At 35.9% G+C, this 12,712-nt stretch overlaps 1 protein-coding gene across 9 annotated transcripts in view; it reads left to right on the top strand.

The window, feature by feature from the left end:
- Window positions 1-12,712, top strand: part of LOC128896478 (CLIP-associating protein 1-A) — a 133,505-nt gene that overhangs the window by 85,932 nt on the left and 34,861 nt on the right. Inside the window, exons 1-2 of one of the 9 annotated variants that reach the window (XM_054159847.1) lie at window positions 651-1,472; window positions 11,483-11,858. The exons of 4 other annotated variants lie outside the window; for them this stretch is intronic. In XM_054159847.1, coding sequence (XP_054015822.1) covers window positions 11,654-11,858 — 205 coding nt within the window. In that variant the 5' untranslated portion in view covers window positions 651-1,472; window positions 11,483-11,653. Of the gene's footprint in view, window positions 1-650; window positions 1,805-5,870; window positions 6,902-11,482; window positions 11,859-12,712 lie in introns of those variants that run through there. 4 more of the 9 variants (XM_054159846.1, XM_054159848.1, XM_054159849.1 and 1 more) reach the window with 4 other exon arrangements.

Below are 12,712 nucleotides of genomic sequence, written 5' to 3'. Positions count from 1 at the left end.
GAATTCTAATACTTCAGTTTAATTATCACAGTTAATGTGATTTCTGTGAAGAAGTGAATATATTTAAATGTCTTTTAATTCTCTAAAAATGTCAAAAGGTAGAAAAAGTAGAAAAAGCATTAATACTAAGATTCCAATTTTGTTATTAATGACAACGACAATAACGACAACGATGACAGAAGCATTTATTGCAAAATTTGCAATAACAATGTGAAGTGTGAAAGGAAATCGCATTTAGACCAACACATAAATATCGGCACACATAAGAGGAAAATCGAAGAAACTGGCAATTCATGTGAAACAGAGGAACATATGAATAGTATAATACATCTAAAAAGTATTCCTGGTGATTGCGGTGAGAAGATTAGAAATAATGTAAAAGAATTTTAGAAAAGAATGTAGGATTTTCTACATTATCGAAAATTTCTAGTATTTTAAATAACGAGGGCGTTCAAGGACCAATAAGTGTGCCGCAACAATGTTGTTCTAAATTTAAATACGCACCGATTACTTCGTGTGACGTAGAGCGATCGTTCTCCTCGTCTAAATTAATTTTGACAGACAAACGCTACCAACTAACACCATAAAATTTGGAAAAAATGCTCGTAATTTATTGTTACGCGAATTATAATATACATAGCAAATATTCTGTAACATACTAATATATTATTTATACTACGTTTTATTCAAATTATTCGTGTATATTTTGCATATTTTTCATGCATATTTTGGATATTTTTCATACATACATATTTTGCATATGCATGTTAGATATTTATCGTGCACAAACTTCCGCATTCTACCTATCAGAAATCGATTTTTTTTACGAGAATCGAGCACCCCTAACGTCTATTGTTCGTCGCGATGGCCCCCCTCGGCTTGGTCCCCCCAATCGGGGGCATCGATAGGGGAGAAGGTCCCCTTCCTCCAGTCCCCGCGCATAAGCAGCGTTTACCGGGAGAGTTCGTAGAGTATACGAGAGTCGCCATTTAGCAACGTGAGAGACGCGTGTCTCTCGAAAGTAGATTTTTACAAGTGGCGGTTTCGCCGGATGTATCGAATATATACTCGGAATCGTAACGAGTCTGTGGTGATCTTGATCTTTTTTTTTGCTGTGTCACGGGGCCGAACACGATCGTGGGTCCGTAGAGTGACGCGTTCTATACGAATGCGTATGCGTGCCTCGCTACTGTTCACGGATAATGGGCAAGGACGATCGTTTCAGTTTCTCCTAGCACGTTGTTTGTTTACCTGATCAGACGCGACGGTATCGAAATACGACCAAGTTGCCAACGACATCTCTTCGACGTGGTTGCTACGAGAACGACTAATTCGTCCCAGAAGTGTTCCCCTTGTGTCAGTCATATGTTCCAACGTTCCAACGAATGTGCGATATTTCACATGGATTACCGTCGACTATCGCAGTGTTTCGCGACGAGCTGGTCGATATTCAACGATAACGAACTTCCTTAGTTGGTGAAACTAAATAACAACAATACTAATCGTATTCTTAAAGGAAACGCGTGGTGTGTTGTGTTTCAGTGGAAGACTGTTAGTCTGTTCTAACGGACGCGAAGTATTTCTTAAAAACAAAACGTAACGAATAGGAGGATGACAACGATTATGTTCCGCGAGGAATAGTCATTGTGACCGACGTTGCTTCGAGAATGAAACGCGAAGACATTCGTTCCGCTGTCGGCTGCATCCATGTAAATGCGTTCGTTGATTCGGTTTGGATTGAAAGTGATGCATCGAAATGCGCAGGAAAAGAAAATAATAGACGAATTAGGGATGTTCGGTTCTCGTAAGGGAATCGTTTTTGGAATTGATTTTTGATCGAATGCATTGAGTTCTACGAAATTTGGTTCAAAATATCGCCTTTTCTATTTACCAATACTTCACAAACACATGTATTTCCAAATTTACACGGGAAAGTGTTGAACACAAATTTATGCAGTGCACGTATTTGTACAATTATTTTGTAGTGTCATTCGTATGCTAACGTTGGCATTAAGGAGGCTCTAGTGCAAATAGAAATAACGCCAAGAAAATTATAAAAATTTGTATACGGGTTAAATTTTATCCCAAAAACACTCACACAAATTTTGAGAAGGCTAGGGTACCTAAACGCTAAGAAATAAATATTTCAATTTTTCACTTTTTAACGTGGACCCTTATGGGTAAATGCGTTTTCAACACACTCAATTACGTGCTACAAAGTAATTGACGCCGAGATTGGATCGAAAAGTTTATGCATAACAGAAAAATATCTAAAGAACATATATTGATTTACAAAATACTCCAAGGGTACTTGTAGTATTTATAATAAATTAAAGGGCTGCACTTTACTTTGGCGGACCTAAAATTTTTGAGTTTCTTTTACATAATCCTGTAGATTTTGCCGAGAAAAATCCAGAGAAGCTAGTTTTAAGGCGAGGAATCTACTAGTTTAGAAGTTATAAGCAGTTAAAAATGGTATTTTACCATATTTGACTGACACTTTCGACGCCATATTGTCTTGTAGCCATAACCTGTCGGTAAAACAAATTCTCGGTGGTGGCAGGCTACATTATGTACTACTTTTATATTGTTATGCCTATTTTTGAAAACTGCTATATTTCGAATTAACAGAGTTGGTTCGTGGCTATTTTCTCTGGGACGGGGTGCAGGGGGAAGGGTGAAGCCCCTCCCCCACCCTAGAGTACGAATTCAACTTTTGAATTGCCTGACAAATATGGTAAAAAGGGTCACCTTTAACTGCTCATAACTTCCGAATCAGTGGATTCCTCGCCTAAAACTAGCATTTTTGGATTCTACTCGCCGAAATGTACAGGTTTATGTAAAAAAAAAACTTAAAAATTTTAGGTCCGCCAAAGTAAAGTTTAACCAAATAACGAATACTAGGATAATGCGTTTTGTCTTCTGCTATTGACATAGTATGAGAGATCTGGCACGCTGTACGAGAGGTTAGAAAACGCGCGTTCAAATACAAACAGTACTGTAGTTTGTCTGAATATAATTGATTTATATTACTTTATGATACAATATAAATATAATAACGACTAAAAATCAATGTTTTAAGTAATTTTTTTTTATTTTGATATAAAATTGCGAACCATTGTAATATTCTAAATACTATGCCAGATCTACTACTACGTGAATCAAGGGACAATAGTAACTCTATATTGACTTACAGCGTAACTGTAGAGCCTCCTTAAACTTAAATTAGGGAGAACCCCCGTGTTTTGCATACGAAAATCATTTACATTAGTTAGGTCAATAAATCTTTAGTGCCAGAAAAATGTATATTTAATATTTAAAATAAAAGGGTACAAACAAAATGATAACAAAAGTCATATTTACAGAAACCAAGTTTAACCCTTTGACCGCGAAGGGCGTATATATGCGTCCTCGAGAAATGAGATCCGAGAAATGTTTGTGTTCGTTAAATCAATTTTTCAAAAATATCAGCCTGTAGGGGATAATGAGACGAATCTTTTGTATATTTACAGTTTATTCATAGGACGATTAGTTTCAAAAATAAAAATTGAAGAGCTAGGAGTTCATTGCAGCAATTGAATTTCAGGAAAAAGGTCTAAAGTTTTTCATTTTTATTTTTGAAAATTAAACGTTCTATGAATAAAGTGTAAATGCAAAAAAAGTTTCGTCATATCATCTCTTATAAGGAGATATTTTTTAAAACTTCGACAAATAAGTAATTGTCAACTAACAATGATTTTCATTTCCACCATTCCAAATGTAATTAAATTTTAAGAAAGTGGAGTTCTAAGTTTTGAATTTTTATTTTGGAAACTAAACGTCCTATGAACAAACTCTAAATACAAAAATGTTCCGTCCTTTCATTCTCTACACGTTAATATTTTGTTTAAAATCACACCTCTAATGCCTCTTAGAATGTTCAGCAAAAATCGTCCCGCAGTCAAAGGGTTAAGATCATAAAATATAGATGTATATATTTGTTACTTTACGATTTAAGCGTTCCTTTTTTGTGTTTCATTTATATTTTACTTTGAAATCATTATTCAATTGAAAAGGAAGAAGCGTCTAAACCATAAAAAATAAACGGTTGCAATTTTTGAAATTTTGTAGTTCAAAAAAATTTAATTTTTTAGGATTTCTAAGTATCCCTCATTAAGAAAAAATTAAACAATCAATTATTCATTGCTTATTAGCCACTTAATCCATGCTAGTGACTTCATAATTAAAATTGCTTTTGAAAATCAACGACACGCTAGAATGAATATTTCCCTATCATCGATAGGGATTTATACATTTGGTCGAAATAGACACCTTTAAAGGGAATTAGACAGCCAGTTGATCCAAAATAAATCCTTTGAGAAATAATTTTAACGAAATGAATGCACCTGCTGATTTTTACTTTCTCACACAGTTTATTTGTATCTTAAAGTCTAAGAGGAATATTTAGTAGTGATGTAACTATAATGTATAATACATAATGTAGTATAAAAAATATACAGGGTGTTTCAAAAATGTTGTAACACCTTGAAAGGGGTGGTTCGGGAGGTGATTTGAACCAACTTTTTCCTTAGCGAAAATGTTGTCCGAGGCTTCGTTAAGGAGATATTAACGGATAACACTGACCAATCAGAGCGCGCGTATATCGTTGGACCGCCCGCGGTGGGCATGGCTACGCGCTAGGCGTCCGCGCTCATACGCTACCGCGAGCGCTCCAACGGTATACTCACGCTCTGATTGATCAATGTTTTCCGTTGATATCTCCTTTTCACAACATTTTCACTAAGGAAAAAGTTGTTTCAAATCACCTCCCGAACCACCTCTTTCAAGGTATTACATCATTTTTGGAACACTGTATAATATAAAAGTTTTATAATATAATGTAAGTATGGCATTTTAAAGATATTCAAAGAATTTTTAATACTTTGAAATTTTCTTTAACATGTTATTTTATAAACCTCAAATTCCAGGTTGAATCTGTGGAAAAATTAATTGAAATAGAATTGTTGAAATGGCGACTATAAATAAGATGGACACTTAACGGGTGATAAATAATTCTGCTTACTTTTCCATAGTTTATTGTAAATATCCATTGAAAAAAACGTAGAAATTCCAGTAAAAATAACTTTAAAAAAGATACAAACGTGGTATCCGAAACGAAATCCATGCTTCATGGAGGCGAGACAAATCTAGAATAGCCTCTCGACGAGAAAAGCAAATGTGCACTTTCGTGTAAAATTTGGATAGCATATATTTGGCCCAACATGTATAAAAGGCATATATAAAAGATATAAAAGACAGTCGCTTATAACTACACTAGCGGACAAGCAAACCGGAACGATATTTCAAATGCTCATAACTATGAGAATTTTCAATCGATTTTGGTGAAACTTCGTGAGGAATAGTCTTCAAGTGTCTTCTGGGTGTGTGTAAAGTTGCATTGACGAGGATTGATGTGAAGGGGTTAATTCACCCCCCTAGAGGGGAAGATGTAGAAAAACGCCTTTTTGAAACAGGCCAGGGATGACGGAAGGGGTTGAAAAATTCAAAAAAACCTTTGAGGCGGCTCTCCTTGATGCCCTCTACAAAATGCACTCCTTGAAATCCCTCTCGGACAAACCCACCCACCACAACCTCCTACCCCCTCTAAAATCCCCAATTTTTGGACGACGGTCTCGATTTTGGAGTCAATGCATTCTCTGGAGTCCCCTGATCCAGAAAATCCTATCACCCATACCGTGCACCCCATAGGTACCCTTGGGGGGGTGGAACAGCTCGCAAATTTTCAACCCACTTCGTAAGGGAGCACTTCCATTCATCGGAGGGCGATGAAATTCACCATGTTTGTTCTCGATACGTTAAGGATGAATGCCGAAAAAGGTCCCGTTTCGAAAACTGCCCCCGTGCTGAAAGGAGGGGGCAAAGGTAGGGGTGGTCTACCCCCACGTGTAAGGGTTGGAACGTTGTTTTGTTGCGTGGTTCACATGTCCAACAGTCCAGGGCATCGAGGCGACACAGTTTTGATGTCTTTTTCCCGCGTGAATGGCAATAAAATTCGAAAAAGTCGATTTTTTTAAAAACTCGCTTCCAACTTCAGGCCCATCGGCAGGGTGAACGAGTAACCCCACGTCAACGCCGTTCGCGGATTGGGACGCGCGAATGCTTTATTAACAGATCCCCACAAAATTAGATTTTTTTAATCACGCTTTCGTTGTCAAAACAGTGCAGATTTGAAAGAGTAGTAAGTGGGCATCAATTCACATCAATCCTCGCCAATGCAACTTTACACACACTCGGAAGACATTTGGAGACTATTCCTCACGAAGTTTCACCGAAATCGATTGAAAGCTCTCATAGTTATGAGCATTTGAAAAATCGTTCCGGTTTGCTTGTCCGCTAGTGTAGACTGCGGACCTTTATTCAAAATAAAATCTTAGCGAACGTGCCTAAAAAAATTGAACCTAAATAGGAATCTATTTTATTCTGCAAATGTTATAACGTGAACTTTACTTTCAATCTTTTTTATATTCTTGCGTATTGTTTGCATTTTGTAGCTTCTTAGACATTCAAGTTTCCTATAAATGCATAACGATCCGCAGTCTACTTATAACCAAATAACCACATCCTTTAACGTTAAATATAAAAAGAAAAGAAAATGAATTAATCCCAAAAACGATCGATTAAGAATCGAATATCCCTAAAACGAAGATATACAATTTTGTCGCGAACATGTCCAGAATATTCGTTAAAGAAATAATAGCTTCTTTGAATTACTAATGTACTTTCTCGTGCTCACCATGAACGAACGAATTTCACTTTCGTCGAAATGTTCGGCGAAGATTTTCTTCGTCGATAGTTAGGTTTTTCCGGAGAGGACGCAAATGTTCGTTACACCGTGCGAAAGGTAGATTTTCCAAAGATAAATCAAAGATCTTGATGGAAGCTGCATTATGGGCGAAGGCTCGTGCATATACACGTGTACGCGCAGTAATGAATTACTCTTAAACGCCGCGCGCGGCATTTGTGACGTAATAATACTTGGAAATGCAATTCATTTTATTTTATATAGCGATTATTTCTTATAACTTACGGGAAATTTTTACGTAAAACGGACAGACAGGTTGAAGTCATTGAATGAACGAGACGACCTTGGGTACTTTTCTCACTATTTTAAGCCTGGTGTTTTAGTTAACTGTATTTCATTAATTTGCTCTGGAATCTGATTACTCTTTGATTCCCAAATTATTCAAAAAACATATTTCTATGCATATTCATGCATATTAGATGAGATTTGATGTACGGAAATAGTTTGATTCTTTGGAAACATTTAAAAATGATATTTTTCTTATTATTATCGTTGCAAAAATGTCTGATAATTATATTACAAAGTTCTGATAATCATTGAAAATCTTGTCGCTTACCTTTGATTTGCGAACCCACCTGAAATATTTCAAAGATATATACTCATTTGATCTACTTTACTACCGAGTTTTTTAATATATGTTATATGTAAAAATTTATGCCATCAGCATTTATACAAGACTAAAATGAACCAGTATGCATTTACTAATTTGAATATATGGATAACTATGTAGTATTTCATTCAATAATCTTATGTATCTTCATAATTATAGTAGGAATAAAATTGTCAATTTGTTTCTTCTAATTATGTTACACAGTAACACCATAAATTTGACAATACGGATAACTGTGGTTGTATAATGTAGACATTCATTTATACTAGGTGTAGAAATTAATTCTGTGCCTCTGTATTAAATTATTTATAACTTTAGATAAAACAGACAACATTTGCTCGACATTCTGATATATTAAAGTACGAATATTTTAAATCCTCAACCTGATCTCTGTTACAATATATCTACACGAACTTGTAATCTATTAGAATAATAATAATAAGCAAAATTTTATGACTGCCAATTTTCCTATACAGGCTGTCCCAAAAATGTTGGAGGTCCTTGAAAGGGGTGGTTCAGGAGTTGATTTAAAACTTTTTCCTTAGCGAAAATGTTGTCCGAGGATTCGTTGAGGAGATATTAACAGAAAACCCCGACCAATCAGAGCGCGCGTATACCGTTGGAGCGGCCGCGGTGGGCGTGACTATGCGCTAGGCACCCGCGCTCATACCTACCGCGAAGCCTCGGACAACATTTTCACTAACGAAAAAGTTGTTTCAAATCACCTCCCGAACCACCTTTTTCATGGTGGTACAACATTTTTGGGACACCCTGTATAGATATACATATACATATGTTGTAATGGGTATAAGTAGACTGCAGATTTCTATGCATTTCTATGCACAGATTTGCAGTATAATTGTAAGATTAGGACTTAGATTGTATAATATACATATACATATATATACATAGATTCATTGTAATGGAGACCAGGTCGAGAACCTAGAAGGCTAGAAATTGAACATATAGTAACAGAACGACGATTAAATATTTGTACTTAAACTAGAGTTATAAATGATTGAATTTAAAGATACGGAATTAATTTCTACATTTATTATAAACGGAACGTTATTATCAAGTTAACAATTAAAACACAAATAATATATGTACATAATAGAAAACAGCTAGTGTTGTGAGGCCACGGATAAGAAATCCAAACCAATAGATACGTAGATTACTAAATGTATTTGCAATATTAACTAATATTTTATTCACTAATATTTCCAATATTAACTAATATTTATATACTATAACCTCCATGGTTACAGTGGGAATGAAAGAGTTAATCGTATTGTTTATAATCAGGTTATCCAGTCACAACATAAATTGTAAACCTGAAATGTCACTGTATGGAAAATTACGTTGTGGTCTCATTGATCAAATTATGGAAGAAAAACTACAGCGTCGAGTCGTTATGCGATATTCTAATATCAAGCAAAAGTTACCTATGTAGCTCTTTAGCCTAACTAATTGAACGTGACGAGGATGTCACCGCGCGCTATCTGTAACGTGAGAAAATAACTCTTTCGTGTCTCATTGCCGTGGTTGTTACGAATGATATCACGAATGCAAATCTAGCTTCTCACATTAGCACGTTGAATTATGCTCGACACTGTGTAGATCCTTGCGGTACAAATTTTCTGATTTCGATCATTTTTGTCAAGTCTCGCTCGATGGTACTTATTATTTTCCAGATGTACTAGTCGGCTAACTTCGACCGCGGACACGTTTGACTAATAAAATACATTGTAAAATACAACTTTTGTTACCTTAGCGACAAATACATGGAAATGAATTTGCCTGAAGAACAATTCTATGTCTCCCTTGCTTTTGTGATTCACGGCACGGATAGAAACGCGATGTTTAATTAAATTATATTTTCTGTTCTTTTTTTAATTTCATTTTTAAAGTTGCATCAACCTCACAAGAGTCGTTAGCAACTTATTTCGACTCTTTTATTACACAGTAATAGAAAGAAATGTAAAAGTACGACAGAATCGAAAAGTGTCACTGCGAGCGCGATATACAGGGTGCCCCAAAAATGTTGTAACACCTTGAAAGGTGTGGTTCGGGAGGTGATTTAAAACAACTTTTTCCTTAGCGAAAATGTTGTCCGAGGCTTCGCGGTAGGTATGAGCGCGAGCGCGTAGCCACGCCCACCGCGGCCGCTCCAACGGTATACGCGCGCTCTGATTGATCGGGGTTTTCTGTTAATATCTCCTCAATGAATCCTCGGACAACATTTTCGCTAAGGAAAAAATTGTTCTAAATCACCTCCCGAACCACCCCTTTCAAGGTGTTACAACATTTTTGGGGCACCCTGTATACGAAATCCAGTTCTATTGTGCGAGAAATTACGTCGAGTCGATGTGAGCGTTTTAGATCTGCAAGTAATTGGCTCTCGCTACAAATTGCTGTGAGCGCATAGGAACTGTCGCGATCTCACTTGCAGCAGTGTTGGGCATAATCGTAATCATAATTACGATTACGATTATAATCAAATGTTTCCGAGTTGTGATTACGATTACGATTGTAATCAAATGTTTCATGTTCAGTTTACGATAACAATCGTAATCACAAATTCGATTGCGATTACGATCGTATTTTCAGGTGTTTTTAGACATAGAAATTTTGTACCTAAAAACCGACTTCAGATTCGTGTTCCTCGCCCCAAAAAACTTGGAAAACCATGCCTTTGTCAAAATCAAAAATTATAAATTTTCAGTTAAAATAATTCATGCCAATAGGATAGGACCTACACAGGGTAACTTTTTTAAATTTTGGATTTTGAACAAGGGCATGGTTTTCTAAGTTTTTTGGGTCGAGGTCGAATTTGAAGTCGGTTTTTAGGTACAAAACTTGTATCTCTGAAAACACTTTAAAATACGATCGTAATCGCAATCAAATTTGTGATTACGATTGTAATTTTTATCGTAATCATAACTCTCAAACATTTAATTACATTCGTAATCGTAATTATGATTACGATTACGATCTGTCAGACATTTATTACAGAAGTTTTCTCGCGTGTAGAAACACGGCCTAATACTGCACCTTCAGCTTTTTTGGACGTGCATTGGCGAATTGGAACCAACACTAGCATCACAGAACAGGCCTGTCTCTGTCTATAATATTTCTATGTATTTGACACGCTTCATTAATTTTTGTTACGTTTGCCTTTCTGTTCTTGTGCAATGGATGATAATTACAGTGGTAAACAAAAAACGTTTAGAATATCTGAAATAGCGTACAATTCTGTCGCCGTCCTTCAAACCGGTTTAATTGTTGCTTCGCATCACATTGTAAGTCGTTCAAACGTTTCTGTTTGATCGTCGTCGGTTATCCTCGTACATTTTCGGCAACTGTCGACAATTGGGAACGGACAAGTGTTCAGACTACATATTGTGCTAGGTGATTGTTGAGATCTGAGAAGTATTGTTAAGACAGTTCATTTTACAAGGACAGGAAATTTCTATTCTTATGTTGCTTTTATGTAATATAGTTTTAGTAAGTAAAATCATTTTACTGAAAATTTATCAAAATGAAATTATTAGTACTTCCCTTTTTAATACTAAACAGACTTCATATATTGTTAATAATTTCATTTAAGTAAAAATTCGATAAACTTATATTTATTCCACGACACGCTAATTACAAAATTCTAACTAATTGAAAGAATCCTCCGCCTAATAATTAAAGCAGCACTGAAAATCACTTTCACCGACGCAAGTGTCAATTACCTTGTTCGTTCTATACAGGGTGTTCCTAGATGCACTTTACAGAAAGTAACAATCTACGATGGGGAACATAACGACGAATAAAATTTTCCCCGAACCTTCACTTTTGAGATACGCTACATATTTCCTCGAGTCTTTATGTCTATGTAGACGGAAAAATATAGAACCACATGTTTATAGGAAGTTCCTTCCTTCTCTTACGGAAACATTTCGTTTGTTCAACTTCGTCTATCGATGTGTGTCATCTTAATTAGCGCCATGTTCATTTTTAAGGATACGAGAAGAAGATTGCGTTGACTCGCTATGCTACGGTGAGGACTTCTCACACAAAGGTGGTGTTCCTTCGAATCATGTTGAAATATAAGTTGGACTTTACGCAACATAAAAGATTATTCAGGAACGGTTGTTCGTTAATTGTGCAGTGTTGAATCTTTTCTTCGTAAAATGAACGATACCGGTATACTGCTCCCAAGCAGCCATCGCTGTTTGCATAGAGGATTGAAAAGATATCCTAGTATCGATAAAAAGATCTGGGATCCAAGTAGTAATTGGATTCTTCAATGGGATAATATCGTGAAGCACCCAGGTGCTAGGGCAAGAGGATGCCATTGTGACATTCATAAACCGCCATGGCTATATCCAGACTTAGGTACACAGTTCTAAAAATAAATTCTTCACGAAATTAATCATTGCACGCAGGGCTAGCTCAAGGGTATGAAGTGCTACTGATCGATTGGAACCTCGTATACTGACGATGAGATTGTTATTTCGGGGGATTTAGACTATTTATTATCATTATTATTATCATCATTGTTATTATTCTTCTATTGTTGTCGTTTATCGATATCTACACGTTACATATAATATACATATTTTAACAAAATGTTTTTAACAAAAATATTAGTACATTATACTTTATCTTTGTTATACAGGGTGTCCCAAACATTTTTGGGATTCTTTCGCGCTCTGATCGATCAGTGTTTTCCGTTAATATCTCCTCAACGAAGCCTCGGACAACATTTTCGCTAAGGAAAAAGTTGTTTCAAATCACCTCCCGAACCACTCCATTCAAGGTGTTACATCATTTTTGGGACACCCTGTATATGGTCGAAGCCTGATCCTGCCATAAAACTGTCGCAGTACAAAATACGACCAACTATTTACCGTAAAAGGTTTCTAAGGACGTTGACGCTGACATGTATAATCTCGCATTCGTGCATATAGTTAGTCACAGATGCATTCCTGCTCTCGCTACTGATGATTTCAAACGAGCGATTTACATTTTTATACGTTGCATTGATATGAATAGTATTGTTATTTAAATTTGCATAAGTGAACATACCCTTGGTTATGGAATCTACATAATGTATGCTGGATATATTCTGAAATTATTATAGTAATATTGTTATTTCGTTTTGGATACGTGCACATACCCTTTGGTTATGTATAGCATGTGTTTATTATATTAGTTTATATTATAAATGCATATAATCCGCAGTATAA

This window comes from Hylaeus anthracinus, unplaced genomic scaffold, assembly GCF_026225885.1.
Source record: "Hylaeus anthracinus isolate JK02 unplaced genomic scaffold, UHH_iyHylAnth1.0_haploid 1, whole genome shotgun sequence".
NCBI classification, from domain to species: Eukaryota; Metazoa; Arthropoda; class Insecta; order Hymenoptera; family Colletidae; genus Hylaeus; species Hylaeus anthracinus.
This window is presented reverse-complemented; position numbering and strand designations above follow the sequence as displayed.